The sequence below is a fragment of the Urocitellus parryii genome, chromosome X, assembly GCF_045843805.1.
Source record: "Urocitellus parryii isolate mUroPar1 chromosome X, mUroPar1.hap1, whole genome shotgun sequence".
Lineage (NCBI taxonomy): Eukaryota > Metazoa > Chordata > Mammalia > Rodentia > Sciuridae > Urocitellus > Urocitellus parryii.
The window spans coordinates 105876366-105896130 of NC_135547.1; the positions used below are offsets into that span (position 1 = coordinate 105876366).

General features: G+C 33.4%; 1 protein-coding gene across 3 annotated transcripts in view; it reads left to right on the forward strand.

Moving 5' to 3' along the window:
• The window catches only part of Dmd (dystrophin), a 2014880-nt gene that overhangs the window by 857571 nt on the left and 1137544 nt on the right, over positions 1 to 19765 (forward strand). For all 3 annotated transcript variants that reach the window (XM_077794046.1, XM_077794047.1, XM_077794048.1), the window contains one exon: positions 4750 to 4922. In XM_077794046.1, coding sequence (XP_077650172.1) covers positions 4750 to 4922 — 173 coding nt within the window. The remainder of the gene's footprint in view (positions 1 to 4749; positions 4923 to 19765) is intronic.

Sequence of the window (19765 nt, forward strand, 5' to 3'; positions counted from 1 at the left end):
TTACCAGGTGAATAAAGATAAAGAATATTATTGGGGGCTAGAGTTGTGCCTCAATGGTAAAGCACTTGCCTAGCTTGTGTGAGGCAGTGGATTCGATCCTCAGCACCACATAAAAATAAAAATAAAGTTTTAAAAAAAGAATATTATTGGTACACTTAAGTCCAGTAACTTTTAGAACATTGATAACAGATGGCAAATTCACTCTATCTTTTCAAATTTTTGGTTATATCATCAGTTTTGTTTTTATCAATAGAAAAATTTTCTTTAATAAACAAGTGTTTGATGTCAAATGCATTTAATAGTAATGTAGTAATAAATTGTTTTCTACTTGTATTGAAAGAAGTTAAAGACAATCTGCTCTGCCCACATTTATATTTTCCACATCCAGCATTTTGAAATTGCTCTTGATAAGATCACTGGTGACCTACTAAATTGCCAAATTGACTTTTCATTCCTAGTCCTAGCTGCATTTAACTTGTTGGCAGCTCTCTCCCTTTCTACTATTCTTTCTTTTCTTGATTTTGAAATAGTAAATTATTCTTGTTCTCCTATGTCTGAAGACAATCTAGCCATTTTCATTCCTTTCTGCTCCTGCTTTTCACAGAGGATCCTCCTTAGACAACCTTTATTCTTATCATTTCCACTCTAAAAACCTTCCTTGAGCAATTTGACCATCTCTCATGCTATTACAACACATATAATTACAAACATGTAATACTGGAAGACAGTTTTAACCTGCATTTCTGCAGATGCATAAATTCACAAGATATTTCTCCATTACCACATCTACTCTTTCTACTATCATTTATCTGACCTGTCAGATAAGTGCTTTTACCTAAGAGTTAAGTTGAGATGCTGAAAAAAATAATGATGGTGATGATGATGATGATGATGATGATGATGATGATGAAGGCTTCCCATCACAAGATGTATGTAAACTTGAAATTATACATAAACCTTTCTCTGTTTGAAGTTAATTCATATCACCCATAAATATTCTGAGCTGCCTTGTTTCTGAGGAGATAAGCAAGACCTGAAAACACAGCTGTTTTCTGTTTTTTAGCACTCAATGTGAGCATTGACTTTTACCTTTTATAATTGGCATGATCTATATCTTCACCTGCTTCTATGACTCAATTTTTGCCTAAGGCAAGTCCTTATGTATACTATAGACTCGAAGTCTCTGTATGAGACAGAAAATCCTTTAAGATCTACCCACAACCTCTCTATAGCTACCCTCTCATACCTGAGGAGTTTTCTGCAGAGCCTATCTTCTGATAAGCCATGAGGTCAATAAGGCCCTCTCTTTCTAGCCTAATTTCCAATTCATACATGGTTAAAGTTGTCCTGAATTTTACCTGAAAGGAGGCAAGAATGTTCCTTTTATTGATACTCTTTCAGCTTTATATCAGGGTTTGCAATATAGGAGAGAAGACCCCAAATTATGCATCTCAGAGATTATTTAAAACAGCTGGCACATCTATTGTGGGGAAACAGAGAGACAATCAGACACCTTGCTCTAGAATACAAACAAATCCACTCCAAGGAGAGGGAAATATCTAGGTTTACTATACTTGGTATATAAGTGGAAATGTAAACAAAGGGATATGGGAGAAAGAAGTTTTTAAAGCTCTCTGGCACAGTGCAGTAGACTATACTCTAACGTACATTTGCCATTAAATCATCCTTGCCCAGTTGCCAGTGTTCTTTACTTGTCAGAGTCCAGACTATGTACAAATTGCAAAATATGTATGGCCCAAGCAAAGTTGCCATTTATTTTTTCTTTCCCAAATTGGATGCCAAATGCTGATTGGAATTTAGTTTGGTGCATCAGCAATTTCTAAATATGATCATCACTCGCACACACATAAGCCTCATTTGGATGTCACAGACACCTGGGATTTATTCAAGACCTCCTTTCATATAACACACACTCACCAAATTCTGCCATGTCTCCATCCTAAACTTCTTTCCCAATTCAACTGAAATGTAAAAACAAGATAGATTTTTTTTTTTGGGGGGGGAAGCAGTACCAAGGATTAAACTGAGGAGCACTTGACCACTGAACCACATCCCCAGCCCTATTTTGTATTTTATTTAGAGACAGAGTTTCACTGAGTTGCTTAGTGCCTCACTGTTGCTGAGGCTGGCTTTGAATTTGTGATTCTCCCGCCTCAGTCTCTGGGATTATGGGTATGTACCACCATTCCTGGCCCAACTAGATATTTGATTAAATCAACAGATTTATTACTTTTGAATGTATGATAATGATACTTATTGTGTATAAATTTATTGAAAAGAATTTTTACATATTGGAAAAAACATTTTAAAGTATTTTTGAATGAAATAAAATATCAGTTTGTTTCATAATAATCTAGTTGAAGAGGTGAGTGGTTGAATGTATAAATGAAACAAGATTATCAACGGAGTCATAGCATCTGGCACAACATCATTAGGGCTATGTGTACTATCCTCCTACTTTTGTATATATTGAAAATTTTTGACAATGTTTTTTTTTTAAATCATCACTCTTCATTGGCTTCTGAATTACATGCAGAATTTTCAATTTGAGATCCAAAGCCCATTATTAAACATCTGTAGTCTGTTTTTGATTTGTCTTTCCTTGAGCCTCTGCATTTTAAAAAGTCAGCAAAATCTTCTCATGTTACCTGTCCTTACATATATGTTACCTATTAGCCATAATGTTTTTCCCATTTCCACTACTCAGTTATGACTACCCCAGATTGAACCTTCTCCATGAAGCCTTTCTTCAGCCTGTGAACAAATAAGATATATGATATGGTATATGATCCATTGTTTTTCTGAACTTCTAGAAAGTATTTGGTACAGCTTAGCCCATGTTTTTGTTCTTGCTGGGCAAGGTGGCACACACATCTAATCCTAGTGGTTCGGGAATCTGAGGCAGGAGAATCAGAGTTCTAAGCCAGCCTCAGCAAGACCCTATTCCAAAGTAAAGTTAAAATTAAAATTTAAAAATGCTGGAGATGTGGCTCAGTCATTAAATGTCCTCGGTTCAATCGTTGGTACAACAAAATTATTTTTTTTTCTCATTTAGCTGAGGCTTCTCTATTTTTTTCTATTCCTTCAGTTCTCTGAACCACACCCTCCCTTATTACCACTATATAATCCATTTTAAACTTCTTACAAATGAGCACAACATCATCCATTTTTACTTTCATTCCCTATATTCCTCCTTGTAGATGGTAAAAGCTAAGCAAATATTTATCCAACAGTCTTGTCTACAACAATTCAAATGACAAAAAAATAGCCAGACTTATACTAAAGAGACTATCCAAGTATGTATTATTTAAGCAAATTTGGGGAATCAATATTTTTAAAGATTTTAATTTTTACAAAATGAATTTGTGGTTTGTGATTTCCCCTTAAATATAATATAGATGAAATTATGAAGTTAATTTGTGAGATACATTAATTTACTCATTTATTCAACAGAGGAGCATTAGATACTCATCATGTGCCAGTTGTTTGTTTGAACTCTGGAAATCCAACAGAGAACAAAATAGACGAAACCTCCCCACCTAGTGGAGTTTAATCTAGTGGTGTACACAGATCTCTTGATATATAATTTAATATTAGTCATAGGGACATGAAAAAATACAGGGAAATATGAAGGGTGGGAGCTAATATTTAAAATAGAGTGATAGACATGTTTCTTCTAAGATGAGAAAGAAGTCATATAAATGTTATTCGGGAAAAGTGCATTTGGTGGAGATAACAGAAACTTTTGAAACCCTGAAGCAAGAGTATGCTTAGCATACTCAAGAATGCACAGAGGCTTATGAGATGGAATATTGTCAACTATGTGGATACTAGGAAAAAATAAGGTTGGAAAGGTAGGTGGCATAAAACCAAGTTTCATGGAAATTCATAGGCCACGATAAAGAAAATGGGTTTGATGAGACATTGGAGGGTTTTGAGGAGTATTATGATCCAATTTAGGTATTAAAAGAATTGACAAAATTATGTCATGTGCACATGCAAATGAACCCCACTATTATGTATAATTTTAATGCACCAATAAAAACAATATTTTGTTGTTGTGTAGAGGATTGACTGGAAGAGGGGCAGGAATGTAACAAAGTGGACCATTTCAATAATAGTTGCAATAATCTAGGCAAGCAACAATGTTTATTTCTGTAAGACCTCTACCAAGGGAGGAAGTAAGAATTTTATTGGGGACATACTTAGTCTGAGATGCTCATGGGACATCCTAGTATAAAAAAGTACTTGGGTTTGTTAGTTTAGAATTCAGGAGAGGTCTGAGATGGAAATAAAAGTTTGAACATCATTGTCTTTTAGAGGATATTGAACTCATAGGAACAATTAGGATGGCATATGGCTAGAGAAGGAAAGAAGTGTGAACACTGACCTAGACCCTTCCAATATTGAGATCCATTAAGGAGAAAGGATAGAGAAAATGAGGTAGAACTGTGGGCATGAAGGTTGAAGAAAACACAGTAAAGCTAGAGTTAGAGAATCCAAATGAAGGCATTTTTAAGATATAGGGAGTTATGAACTATATCAGGATGAGGACAATGAATTACCTATTCGGTTTATGCATGTTGAAGTCCTTGGACTTCAAAAGGCTAATAACTTTAAAAAGTCAATACGAGTTGCAGGACAGTCCATTATTTCTAGATATATGTTTCTTTTTTTCCATAGAAGGGTGATTTATCTTTTACTTGTATTAAAATTTCAATATTACAGAATATAAAGGACAGTCTGCAACAAATCTCAGGTCGAATTGACATAATTCACAACAAGAAGACAGCAGCATTACAAAGTGCCATGCCAGTGGAAAGGGCAAAACTACAGGAAGCTCTCTCACAGCTGGATTTCCAATGGGAAAAAGTGAACAGAATGTACAAGGACCGACAAGGGTAGGTAACATTTCCATTTTATTGAATGATTAAGGAATTCTAGATTTATTTCAATGCCCTCCATGAAATATGACAGGAAAAGCAAGTTAGAAGCATTATCATTGGAAAAAGGTAAGTGGAATGAAAACATATAATGAGGAACAATTCATACTAATGAACTGATTCTAGAAGTTATTCTTTACAGAAATTAACATGTTGGAACATTGCATCATCCTCTAAAATTTCAGGTAATGTCAAAGTAGGTTTGTTCATTTAATTGAGGCAGTATGAAAAATTGGAGAATATAAAATATACATCTCCTCCTTGTCTACTTTTTTTTTTGCTATGGAGAATTTGTTGAATTGATTTAAAATCATTTTAGTACTTACCTTACTTAAAATATTCAGCTTTTTTACTTTTTAGTTACTTTAGGGAACATTCATATAAATTCCTTGACCTCGCATCACATGAAATGTTGTTTTCTTTTAAAATTTGAGGTTTAAATAAAGTTCTCTAACAGTGTAGAACAATTTATTTCAAAGTTTTGTACTCTGAATTTAGTTTTCTAAGTTTTTCTCTGCTCCCAGAGAAAATCAAACCATTTTTAAAATAATATTAGTTTTAGAATCTCTAACCTCTGTCCATTTCTAGCCATCCTTACTTTCATTTTATTACTTAGTTTACTACTCTAGGCTCTAAAACAGATACTTCCAACATTAAAATCTCAGTTGTCTCCACTGAGTTTTCATAGTTTATTCCCAAGGGTTTTATCCAGAGTTATTTTTCTGAAATATAAGAACTTTTATACTCGCATATCATTTCTCTGACAAAAATTTTCAGACTCATTAACAGGGCATTTTTGGCCTTCCCATGACCCATGTTCATCTGGTCAGCACCACTGCTTATAATTCACTTCCTGTTTTACACCTTTCCAAAATTGTGCTCTAGCAACATTTAAATTTTATAGGTCCCCAAAATGTTCTATGTTCTCTGTCCTACCTATCCTTCATGTCTCACCTAAGGTATTATATTCATCTTAATATTCTAAGACTATTGTTGGATCATGATGTCTGGAAACTTAGATGTTGTTTTACCATATAATGTAAAATATAATACCAATAAATCACTTGGTATTTGCAAATGTTTTCAGACTTGGTGGCTACCCTGTAGAGTACATTCTTTGATAGGACCTATTTCTACCATTTTACCATATAATTAGCAATTTGTTTACTTTTTGCCTTTTTCACAAGCTATTTAAAGGCTATGGTTATTTTTTTTTATTTTATGTGATGTACTCATATCTAATATAGTGCTGGATATAAAGTAGATGTCCCATATATCTGGATTCAAAATCCTTCCATAAAGCTGAGAATATTACTCCCTTGGATGGCATAATAGATATATCTCAAATTGAAAACATGTGGTTCTAGAATGTCTGAATCAGGCTGAATGAAGGAATAGAAATTCAGAAATCCTGTGTATACACTGAAAAGACAGTCTTTACCACTCTAATATAATTTCAATATTCCCCATTGATTCTTGCAAGCTTCTCCAATGAGATCAGTTTTATTACCTTCTTTTGGAGTACTCATTACAATGTCAGAACATGCTTGTTTCTCTCTTATCCTCTTCAGTCACTTTTTCTCCCAGCATTCCTGTCTATCCACCATTCCCTAAGTACCTCTGGGGTTTCTTGAGTGGCCAGTGATTACTATAATTCTGTAGGTACCTACTATTCTCACACTAAAGAAAAGAGAATACTTTGTGCTTTGTGAAGCTTCTCCTATACTTATAAGTCATCTTTGACCAATGAACCAGACATTTACTTTTCACAGAACCATACAGACATTTCCCTTCCAGTTCACCTTCAATCCCAGACTTAAAAAGAAGCACAAGCACTAATGAACTTCCTCAGAGTAGTTAAAATCTCACCATATATCTGAGATCTTTCCAATTTCTAGCAAAAGACAAGAGTGTCTTCTTACCTAGTAGATCCACTTTTTCCTTAACCAGAGCCAGAAGAGACTTCTAATTTTACTCCAGTTGATCTTTTCTAGGAATTAGTCATGAACCTTTCCATTTTCCATGATTTCTACTCTAGTCTCAGATTAAACTGTTTTAAGTATTTGCTTAGGAGCAGAAACCCCAGAGTCTGATCTGTTTTAGAATCCCAGCTTTGCTATGGGTTCTAAAGCAAGTTCCCAATTCTTATGCTCTACAAACTCCTCCACTGTAAAATAGGATTTGAATAGTACCTATGTGGCTGGATCATTATGAGGATTAGTTGACATAGTACATATAGAGGGCAGAGTAGATTTCGTATACCTGGTAATCATTCAGTTACAGTGACTATTTTGATGAGGAAATGATGATCATGGCATTGAAAATCTTGGACACTAATTTATTTGAAAACTCTTTCAAAATTTCCTGATCACCACAGAGAAATGAATTAGACTCAGTTTCTGATTTGAGCAACTTCCCAGTCCTGGAGAGAAAATGAACAACCAGCCAGTAAAAATGGGTTGATGTATATGAGCTCTGATAGTAGGCAAGAATAAGATCCCTGGGGAGTGGAATGAAAACATTCTACTCAGACTCAGGAATAAATGAAAATGTGCAGACCATTCAACATTTTGTCCTACAAATAACAGAAAGTAACTCTGATTACATTAGGTAGAACTATGTAATGCACATAGTTACAGAAGGATATCAAATGTCTCATTGGATGGATGAGAAGGCCTTAGTCAGGTTTAAAACAAGGCTAGACATCCAGTACCATATCCAGCACTAAGATACAAGGTAAATATGAATTACAGATTGGTGTCATAGCCATGATCCACTGCTATTACAGGTGAATCATTCCAACTGAAAGTGCCCTGCTTACTGTCACTGTCAAGAAATTTCTAAATTACTCACTTTACAATTAAAGTTTCTGTCAAAAGAACCTGATAAAGCAGAGGTTTGTTTATTTTCTGTACCAATTAACAAATATTTTAGTCTGTATAGACCCTGTAGTTTCTTTCAGAATTTTTCATTTCTGCTACTGCAGGGTGAAAGAAACCATAGGCAATACATAATGAATCAGCATCACTTATTCTGAGAAATCTTTATTTACCAAAATAGTCGGCAGACTAGATTTTGTGGATGGACCATAAATTGAAGACTCCTGTTGTAACATAGGCTTATATCATGGAACTAGATTCTAATTTCCAAGGGACAGGGAAAATGAATAACTTGGATTGGTAAGTGTTATAATGATAATCAGGACCTTGTGTCTCACTGAGACCAATACAATGGTAGATTCTTAAGTTTGGGGACAGATTTAGAAGCTATGCTATCATAAATAGACATAGTCCAGTACAGCCTTCATGTTGGGTTTTTGACAAAAATCTGCTGAATTTTAAATAAGCCAACTTGAGTTTAAATCAAAATTCATTTGAGTCAGTAAGAAGGGTTCTATCAGTAATTTTTCATATATGTTCCATGTATAATATTGTATTAGCCCACTATTAACACAATGATGCTATGATATAAATCACCCCCAAACTTTAACACTTAAAATAACAGATGTTTTTGAACATTTGGTTGCTTTTAATTTAGGTGACTCAGCCTGGGTTTGGCTAGGAAGCTCTGCTTCAAGATCCACAATTCATGTTAAATTAAGATCTGATATGTATGTCTTTACTCTGGGCCTAAGATAAAGGGTCAGTGGCATGCTCTTCTAATGATGTATCCTCAGAGCATGAATCAAGTCTAACCTGCCATGAACACTAAAATCTCAACTCCTGTCAAGGCCACTGACATTTCTTTGATGAAGGCAAATCACATGGATAAGACTGATATTGCTACACTGGTAAAGCAGTTTCTTCTTATAGTGGAAGAAGATAGATACATTAATATTAGCTGAACAATAATCTGATAATCTAAACTTTTTATAGCCAGAAAACAACTTAGCATTTTTTCCTTCCTTTTTTTATTTTACAGAGGACAAAGCTAAATTACACCAAGGTTAAGTGACTTGATGTCAAGTGACTTGCCCAAGCACATACTAAATGGCACATCTGCATTTTTCTCACAAAAATATTTAATTCTAATAGGATCACATATTTTACTCACAAAAAGTTACAAATAAGAGAAAATGCATTAGATTCTCAGCATTCCTAAGTCATAAATTCTGAGACTATCAATCACCCAATTCGTGAATGTTATAATTGCAAAGCTCACCTTTATTATATGTCATAAAATAAAGCAGACATTACTCTTTAGGTGAGGACAAGGAAGGAATTAAAACCAAACTGATTTGTGACTGCTCACTCATTATCTTGAAAACTGTTTCCAAAATTGTCTTCCAGCAAATAGAATTACAGCACATATCTTAGCAAAGTTACAAATAATTAAAATGTTAAAAGTGACTCCTTTCCAGAGGTGTTTTTGTTGCTCACAAATAGTAAACATAGTCAACATTAAATCCACAAATATCATGATCTATGGATATATATATATATATATACACACACACGCACATATATAATATATATATATGTGTGTGTGTGTGTGTGTGTGTGTGTGTATACACATAGGAGATAAATATGTACCTTATTGATCAATTCTGTTTTTATTGGCTAATTGCTAGATACTCACTTCTTATAAAATTTACCTACAGGAAATATGAAAATAAAGAATTAACATAAGATCTATCTGGTATTAGAGAAACAAAGCCCTTTTCTTATTCCCAAAACAAGAAGGGCCTACCTACTAAGTGCCAGATACTGTCCTGTTTTTCTTTAATTTCAATCTAATACCATATTTCTATGTCTCAAAATATTAATAAATCTGCCACATTTTCAGAAAATTATTTCTTAAAGCCTAAGAGTGTAGTACAGTTCAAATGAGATAATAAAAATGAAAGTAATTCCTAGAGTACAAATTGATGAATAGCCATAAGATGGCATTATTGTGTAACAACATGGTTCTGGTCTAACATCAAGAAAGTGCTATTTTAAAATCTGTATTTCTCCTTGTAATTCCATTTAGCCAGATATTTTGGAGTAGCTTTCCTATCCATTTAAGTAGTTAGATTCAGTATGATTCTGAGTTTTATATGTGATCTAAAGACACGAGACCAAGAGTATTGATTCCTGTGATACTGAATTGCTAGAGGAAGCAAAAAAATCTCCAAAACATTAATAGGGAAATCAGCATGAGAGCACTTAAAAATCAAATTCTATTATCAATGATGTTTTGTAAAATAAATGAAATGTTGGCAAATAAAAAAAATATGAACACAGTGTGACATAAAAGAAGTCAGGCACAAAAGAATATTTATTGTATAAAACCATTTAAAAACCAAAAGCATACATGATAGGGGTTAGAGGCCAGATTATGGTTTCCTTTCTGAGAAATCATGATTATCAAATGCAAGAGCAGGTTTCTAAGATCTGGGTAATGTTTTGTTTCTTGGTCTTGATGCTAGTTATATTGATGTGTTTCCTTTGTTTAATTGATTTTTTAAAAAAATAAATGATAGTGGAATGCATTACAATTCTTATTACACATATACAGCACAATTTTTCATATCTCTGGTTGTGTATAAAGTATGTTGACACCAATTCATGTCTTTATACATGTACTTTGGATAGTGATGTTCATCACATTCCACCATCCTTGCTAATCCCCTGCTCCCATGCCTTTTCCTCCCACCCCTCTGCCCTATCTAGAGTTCATCTATTCTTCCCTGCTCCCCCACCCTACCCCACTATGAGTCAGCCTCCTTATATCTGAGAAAACATTTGCATTTGTTTTGTTGGGATTAGCTAACTTCACTTAGCATTATCTTCTCCAATGTCAGCCATTTACCTGCAAATGGCATGATTTTATTCTCTTTTATTGCTGAGTAAAATTCCATTGTGTATATATGCCACATTTTTAAAATCCATTCATCCACTGAAGGCCATCTAGCTCTGAGAAGGAAATGAGGAAAACTACCCCATTTACAATAACCTCAACAAAAAAAAAGATACTTGGGAATCAACTTATTGAAACAGGTAAAAGATCTATAAAATGAAAACTACAGAACCCTAAGGAAAGAAACCAAAGAAGACCTAAGAAGTTAGAAAAACCTACCTTGCTCTTGGATAGACAGAATTAATATTATCAAAATGACTATACTACCAAAAGCACTATACAGATTTAATGCAATTCTGATCAAAATCCCAATGGCATTCCTCATAGAAATAGAAAAAGCAATCGTGAAATTCATCTGGAAAAATAAGAGACCCCGAATAGCTAAAACAATCCTTAGCAGGAAGAATGAAGCAGGTGGCATCATTATACCAGAACTTAAACTATACTACAGAGCAATAGTAACAAAAACAGCATGGTATTGGCACCAATACACACTGATCGACCAATGATACAGAATAGAGGACACAGAGACTAACCCACAAAATTACAATTATATTAGACAAAGGTGACAAAAACATGCATTGGAGAAAAGATAGCCTCTTCAACAAATGGTGCTGGGAAAAACTGGAAATCCATATGCAACAAAAATGATGTATTTCCTTTAAGAAAGTTTATGAGACTTCACACTTGTAATGTATATACTTTTCTGCCTGAACACTGAAGTGAAATTTGCTGGTAAGTTTTAAAGGTAATAAATATGCTTTTAAGTACAAGGAGAATAAAAAATAAGAAATTAAAAAAAGAAGCCTTAGGAAAACATACTGCATTGTTCTATATTTGAATTTCACCTGGATCCCTGAATACTATCATTGCCTAATTCCAACTCTCAGATAAGTATGTGGGCACTACTGCTTTAGAGAATGTTTTTTCCAAATTTGTAACCATCGTTCTGGGACCACAGTATCACAAGCCAATAGGATATTGAAGGTGGGAGAGCTGCAAATTGTTTCCCAGAGATTTCTTCATTATTCTGTCCCAGTAATGCCAAGCCCACAGCACTGAAGCACTCCCTCAAGCTGCCATTTTTACTGCAGGAAACAAAATGAGACAAAAGAAAGAAAAGAATATAAAACAGGAGTAGAATCCAAAGAAATCTGATGTGAAGACAAAGTGCCTAAATCATCTCTATATTCAGACTCTAGGAAATGAGCATATAATTCTGCAAGCCCACTCCTAATGCAAACTCCTATAAACATTTGCTATCTTATTTGTAATTTTTCTACTAAGACATTCAATAAATATTTTTCTCTCATGTTAAGGTAAGGTAAATAACCTCAAACTGCTGACAGATTGGAAGGATAGCATCCTAATCCTCATGTCATTTCCATACATCCTATCTTCTAAAGTGGAAGCTAGAGGGGCAGATGCATAATCTGGGAGCTTTTGCAGAACTGTTTGTTTCTAAATGAGATACTCTGCTATAGTAGCATTAGCAGCCTCTTCAATTTTTACAATGCCATATGTAGTTGAGAAGATACATGATAAGCACACATCACCAACTCAGGAAAGGTTAACACTACAGTCTTAGAATTAGTCTCTGTCATATCTGAAGATTTTCACACAAGATTAAATCTTCACCCTTCAGCCCCCCAGGCCAAAGTATGGGCCAATACATAATTCTACTGTTAGTTTCTGAGCTTCATAGAATTAAAAAATAAGGGATAAGAAAAAAAAATGTCCAGAATATGAGAAAGTTGTTTATATACCTTTTCAGAATCATTATTTTACTCCAAGTGAGTGCATTGAGCCATGGAGGCAATATAAATGTGATAGATTGAGGAAGAAGCAAATTTCTGTTCATGCCCATTTCTTTGAACTGTTAAGACCAAAATGAAAGCAAAGACTTCTGTTCAGATTTTCAGTCTCAAGATCTTTTTGAGAGTCATTATTTATTAACAAATTTCATACACTGCATTTTTTAAATTTAGCTCACATATGTAAAGGAAGTACTAGAGAACTCACCACAATACATTTGGCAGGAAACATTCTTGTAAACAGATACACTACCAATCCACCTGAATGCTAGAATTTATTCTTAATCTTCAAGTTTTTTTCATAGTTAAGTATATTGTTTGTTATTTATTTTTCTATTTTGGTCTACATTGATAGGACTGATTTATTTATGAAAGGGCACTTTGAAATGTATTCCATAGAAATTTCTGCCTATCAGCTTATCTTCTGTATGTTCCCATTGCTAGATACTCAAGAGCTGCAGAATTATTTGCTTTAATAATCACCATATTATACAGGATCATTTACCTTACATTTTCAACATTTTCAGATTCTTATAAATCTTTACAGTTCACAGAGGTTAGTTTAAAACTTTTTTCAGATAAGAAATTAACTAGAAATAAAATTCTCATAATCTCAGAGTTAGCTATACATCAATATCCTGAATCTTTTTCTCAAAGTTATTGAACATTTTTGTTTCCCAGGATAGTTCTATACACACAATTCCATTCTTCATTGCAGACATTCTATTTCTTCAGTGGACAAGGAACAATTTTGCTTATTATCTAAAAAACTCATATTTTAATTATTGTCAATAGAAAAAGACTTATAAAAACAGATTTTATATCAATAGGACTAACCTCATTTGGGAGATAACTGCAATATTTGACTTTACTTGCAGTGTGTTTCTTGGATTTTACTTATCACAAATGTCCCTTCTCTAAATACACACTTTTAAAATTCTTCCTGGAGCAGATGAGCTTTTGAAGATGTTGTTATAAAGCAAAACTCTTCTAAATGTAATTTTCCAAGAAAATCTTTATCAATTATAATTTGAATTTGCTGAGAGAAATAGAGGCTCAAGTTAATAGTGCATTAAAACAGACAGAAGCATATTTTCATCTCCTGAAGACACTTGGAAGTATGAAGTCAAGACTGGTTTAGTGGCTCTGCTTATTCCTGCTTTCTGTCCAACTGTCCTTATGTGGTGAATTCTTATCCATGTGTTGCAAGATGGAGCTTCCACCACATTCACTTTCAATGAAAAGGTGCAAGAAGGTAAGGAAAAAAGTGAAAAGGGTACATAGAAATTGTCTTTTAGAAAATTTTCTTGAAGGATACCACATTGCATTTCTTTTTTTACTTTCTTGGCCAGAAGTCAGTCACATGACCACACCTAAGCTGCAAAGGAGACTAGGAAATGTAATCATTCCATAGGTGTTCTGCACCTGTTTTATGGGTATTTGTTTTGTTTTTGAGAAAATTGCAAAATGGGTAATGAAAGAGAATACCGTGTCTTCAAAAAATGCATAGAAAAATGTGTTTTCTTTTTTAAGCAGCCCTAATAAAAATGTTAAAAGGATAGATATGTATAGGATTAATCCTTTTCCCACTTTCTTTCATAATATGAGGAATTCTGATTCAGCTAGGATTCTCCTCTTCTTGAATTATCCCAGTATAAAAGTAGAAGTTTCTCATTATTTTTATATGCACACACTTTTCTGTCTTTACATGCTCAAAACACTTTCTTATTTACAAGTTTTTGTCCAACTTAAACCTAATACACTATTCAGGAAAGGAGAGATGTGGAAAAACTACAGTATCATAGTTCTTCTAGGTTATATATTTCTTACATACAGGGCTAAGGAACTATGTTTACTGTGGTTGAAACATAAGTTATGCAAGTTACATAATGTTAATAAGTTTAGTTTCTCAACTCCCAAAAGAACCACTAAAAAACAAGTATGTAAACCTAAAGCTAAAATTATGAGCATGTACTAAAATTTTAGGCTTCACATTTTTCTGGATAGGTAAGATGAAACTTGCATAAAATAAAAGACCTTCATATTTTATATTTTTAGTGCATTGTAGTTATACATAATAGTAGGTTTTATTAAGACATAAATTGATAAATACATATAACATAGTTTTCTCCATTTTATTCCTCAGTACTATCCCGTTCCCTCTCCTCCTCCCTTCCTTCCTAATTCCCCTTCCTCTACTCAATTGGTCTTCCACTTATTTATTTATTTATACGTTTATATATGTATTTGTAATACATTGTGATGTATTCATAAGCACATGTCATAATTTGGTCAAATTTATTCCCTAATTCTCCTTTGCCTCCCCCTCCTTCCTCCTCTTTGGTGCCTTATTTCTACTCTACTATTCTCACTTTTATTTTTATTATTATTTTTTCTCTTTAGCTTCCACAAATGAAAGAAAACATTTGATCCTTGACTGTCTGAGTCTAGCTTATTTCACTCAGTGTTATATTCTCCAGTTCCATCCATTTACCAGCAAATGACACAGTTTCTTCTTTGTAGCCGAGTAGAACTCCATTGTATATATATACCACATTTTTTTATCCATTCATGTATTTATGGTCACCTAGATGGGTTCCATAACTTGAATGTTGTGGGCTGTGCTGCTATTACAATATCTGATCTCAACTTATGCTACAGTTACTTTTTTATTGACACTTCTGTGCCAAATATGGCTTTAGTGTCTTACATGTATCATCTCATTCTCAGGAGAACCTTATTATCTTAGAGATAAATAAATTTACATTTAGAGAGAATAAACAGTTTTCCAAAGCTCATATAGGAAGTGTATTAAGATCTTATATTTTGACTCAGGTTATGAACCCTTATCTGCTGCACCAAATCCTGCTTCCAATAAATCCCACATTGGATTTCTTATTCTCAAGGTCTATGTTCTCCCTTCCAGAATCGTTAGCAACAACAGGGATACATATAAATAATTTGTTTTTAAACTCCTAATTCTGAAACTACAATTTCTTAAAAATTTGTTTAAAATTCATGTCATTTTTTTGTGTTCAATATCAGTAGAAGAAATGGAATGTAATTACATAAAATGCTTAGTAAAGCCAAATGTAAAGGATCTTTTAAAGTGCATGAGGACCCCTGACTTTACTTTAGGAAAGACCTAGTTATCAGTGCAGGCATCATGACTTGAAATCCCCTCTGGTCTCAATCTATTATTCTATTCTCTATTCTTCGAACTCTCTGTTTATATATTGCTGGTAAACCTTCTTATAATGAATTTATGTGTCTTACATAGCTGGATACAACTCTTTACCATTTTTTAGAGTTTTTGTTCCAACATATGGAAACAATATCACATACCTTTTATCATCCCTAAGTCAAACAATATGATTATATGGTAACTATTCAGTACATGTTAAGTTTTTTTTTGATTGATGAACTTAAATTTAAATGGTAAACTATTCACTCAAAAGTTATAAGTCAAGGGTTGGGGATGAAGCAGTTGACTGCCATGCATGAGGCCCTGTGTCAATCCCTAGGCCCACAGAAAAGGAGTTTTACTGTTTGGGAATAAATAAGTTCTTGAAAAACTATTTTATTAACAAGAACTCCATTTCCACCATAGTTTATTTAACAAAATATTAATGTAGGATAAATTATTTCATATTCAATTTCATCTTCCTATAATAAGGTTGTATTATGACTTTTAGGTGCTGTTACATAGCAATATATAAAATAATCTGTGACCATGATATATTCTTCTAATTACAGTATTTGAGAGACATAAAAAGTCTCTCATAAAGAAAAATATAGCCATTAGCCACTAAAGTCAACATAAATTTCTAGTATTAGGTTGTCGGTTTGCTTACATTTTTTCCTTTCTTGCTTATTTTAAATTCTACTATTTTGGGGTAGGGATTTGTTGCAATTGCAAAGTTCTAACAGTTTAAAAACATCTGTTTACTCAGTGAGAATTGCAAGTTCTTGCCTGTAAGGCAATTTTCACCAGAATTATTTTTGTATTAGTTTTAGTTTATCCATGAAAACTCTCAAATTCCTCTTGAAAACATCAGTTTCCTCAAGGGAAGACTGCCCATTACTAGCTAAAGATGTGTTTTTTTTTTTTTTTTTTTTGGAGATTTCATCCTGAAACAATAAGTTTAAAAATATCTTTGTGGTTTCCTAGAATGGATAGATATTGATTTAAAAAATGATAGTTTAGATGGACATTTTAAAAATTCTTACCTTTTTAGTGGTTTTTACATTTGAATAAAATAAAACTAATCTTTTTTCCTCAGATGGTGATTTCTTATTTGTTTTCACTCTCTTGAATTCTTCCTTCCTTCCTTCCCTCCCTCCCTCCCTCCCTCTCTTCCTTTCTTCCTTCCCTTCTTCTTTCCTCTTTCACCCTAAGCTTATTCCCTTCTTCCCTTTATTTTATATTTCCCTTATATGCCAAGTTATAGCTTAGTACTTAGAAACTAAGGATGGTCATTTTGTGCCTTTTGTTTTGAAGGAATTCTAGACTGAAGAGAGATATAATTTTATAATCTTTATGGGTACCTTTCATAAATTAGCAGCACACAGATTAGGATATAAATGCCAAACTTATTATTGTCTCTGATCTCTTTCCTTTACTCTCAATAATTAAGGAATGACTTAAGGTAGCTTTCCATTGGGTCCTTACCATAGTGTGCCAGTATTAATCACCTATAGCTACAATGATGCTCTGTAACAAACACACCCATAATAGCAACCCACTAATCATCCCTCTGTTTATTAGGCTACTGTAATTAAACTCTGCCTCAGTCTTTGGGACTGTAGATTTTCCCAGTAAGTCTCATCCATGTGTCTCATTCTAGAGTCCAAGCTGGAAGGGCAGTAGATACTTGGAGTATATTCTTAACATGGTAGAGTTACCAATGTTTCAGAAAGGCAAGTAGAAACATATGATGGGAGGTATTTTTGTAACTGGAACATATGTCAGAGCTATATTTGTAACTGGAATACATCTCTTTCTTTCACATCCAATGTTCAAAGCAAATCAAAGGACATATTCAAAGTCCAGGGCCACAGAAATACACTGTCCATGAAGTCATGTCAAAGGGTAGAACAATAATACTGCTATACAATACAATTGGGGATGACAATTGAAAATACTACATTACTCTAATAAAATAGTACACTATTGGTTAATCATTTTTGATGGAACACATAAAATTATCTGGACAAGCCCATCCCATAATTTTTGATGCTACTTGGAAATGTATTCTGAATCCGTTTTCTACAAATTTTCTAATATTTGAGGTATTCTTATTTTACTAAAATAATTATAATATTATAAAACAGAAATTTAAAGCTTCCTTAAAAACTGAGTTTTGAAACAAACATAAAGTCACAGTTTTATTTATCAACTTGAGATTCTCCCTGGATGTTGGATTTCTGAATAGCATCATGACTTTCCATACCCAGCTGTCTGATGCTTGAAACTACCATAAGCTGACTATCATGGCTTACAGTATACCCTTGAAGAAGGCCATCTGGTTTATGTCTCTTGGCAAAATTTGTTTAAAAACAAGCAGCTGCAATGACAAAGTAAGAAGGAGTCTCTGTCTAACTGTGGTAAATAAGTAGCTTTGAAATGCACATAATAAAGGATTTTTCTAATCCAAGAAAACAACTCCAAAAGATATGTTTCTCTTTCAACTAAAAGAAAAATCTGCAGAATTTAATGAAGAGAAAAGGACCCATTGAATTTATGTTTTACTGACTTAAAATTAAGTAAAAAACAAAACAAATAAGATGGCATTTGTGAGTGGTTACAAACAGGTTATAACTATTTTGATATTTACTTTGGAGATTATTTTATTTAATGATTCACATTAAGCAATTTGATTACTTTAAAGATCTATCATTTAATCCCTAACATTAGTTGATATATAATAATTCACTGAAATCTCTCTCCTTCTACTGTCTTTATGTATACCTTTATACTCATTTTCTTTTGCAAAAGAAATATGTGCTTCAATTTTGGAAAGTATGAATGGGTTTTCCAGTCTATTTAGGTATTTTTTTTTCTGAACTGTATCCATAGGCTCAGACCAAAAATGCTTAAGGACTGATTTTATTTTTCCTAATAAAAATACTTAGGTTAACAGTATTTTGGTTTGGGTTTTTCCATAAGTAATTCTAGAGATGAGGATTTGAGTTCAAATAGTTTATGTAGGCATTGATTCTACCCTGGTAGAATAGTGTGGCTGTGAACAAAAAGGGAGGAGAATGCAATCTGTAAAGAGTATGTTATCAACCTAATGACCACTATGAGGAACTAGAGCTTAGTTTCATGGAGAAAGTCTGAGAAACCATAAAACACATGCCTCAGATATACCTTAGAAAAGAAGCATGAACTGTGATGTTTATACTCCAATATTAATCATTTTTAAAAGCTACTCACAGTGTCAGAAAATTAACTTTCCATTTTGCAAGCACCTCCAGCATGTCTTACATATGGCTGTAAACTGTGTTTTCTGCTTCAGACAAACCTGAGAGACCAAGTAAGACATGCAGTTAGTGGCTATTGGACATCAATCAGCTAAGGCAAAAGAGAATAGGTGAAGCTCCAAAGAGATCTAATACATGTGTGGCAATTGAACATGATTCCCCTAAGAAGGACCACAACACTTCCCAACCCAGCTGTTTACTCTTCTGCTCTTTCTTTTTCTGTTATGACTCCTGCTGTTCCCTGGATCCTGATTTATTCAAAATTTCTGCATTCTAATGCATGTGTGTCTCTTTCCAGTTCTTCCTTACTGACTTCTTTGCTCAATCTTTCACTGATGTTTACCTTCATTATTTGTATGTACTCAACTTTGGCTAGCTCTTCGAATTAGTGAGATTGATTTACAATAAAAAAGATTTAGCCATGTTCTTTTTAAAGTGAGATTCATACCAGTTAGTGACACAAGTAGAACGAAAAATTAAAGGTCGTAGACATAATCCTGCTCAGTGTTTAAGGCAAACTTTTGAATATCATAAAAGGCTTAACTTTGTATTTCCCTCTCTCCTGTAAAGAAATTATTTGGTGGTATTTCTCAAAGGATTGTTTAAGAAAATTCTGTTTCTGTGATAAGTTAATTCCAAATCTCCTGTAAGTTATTGACA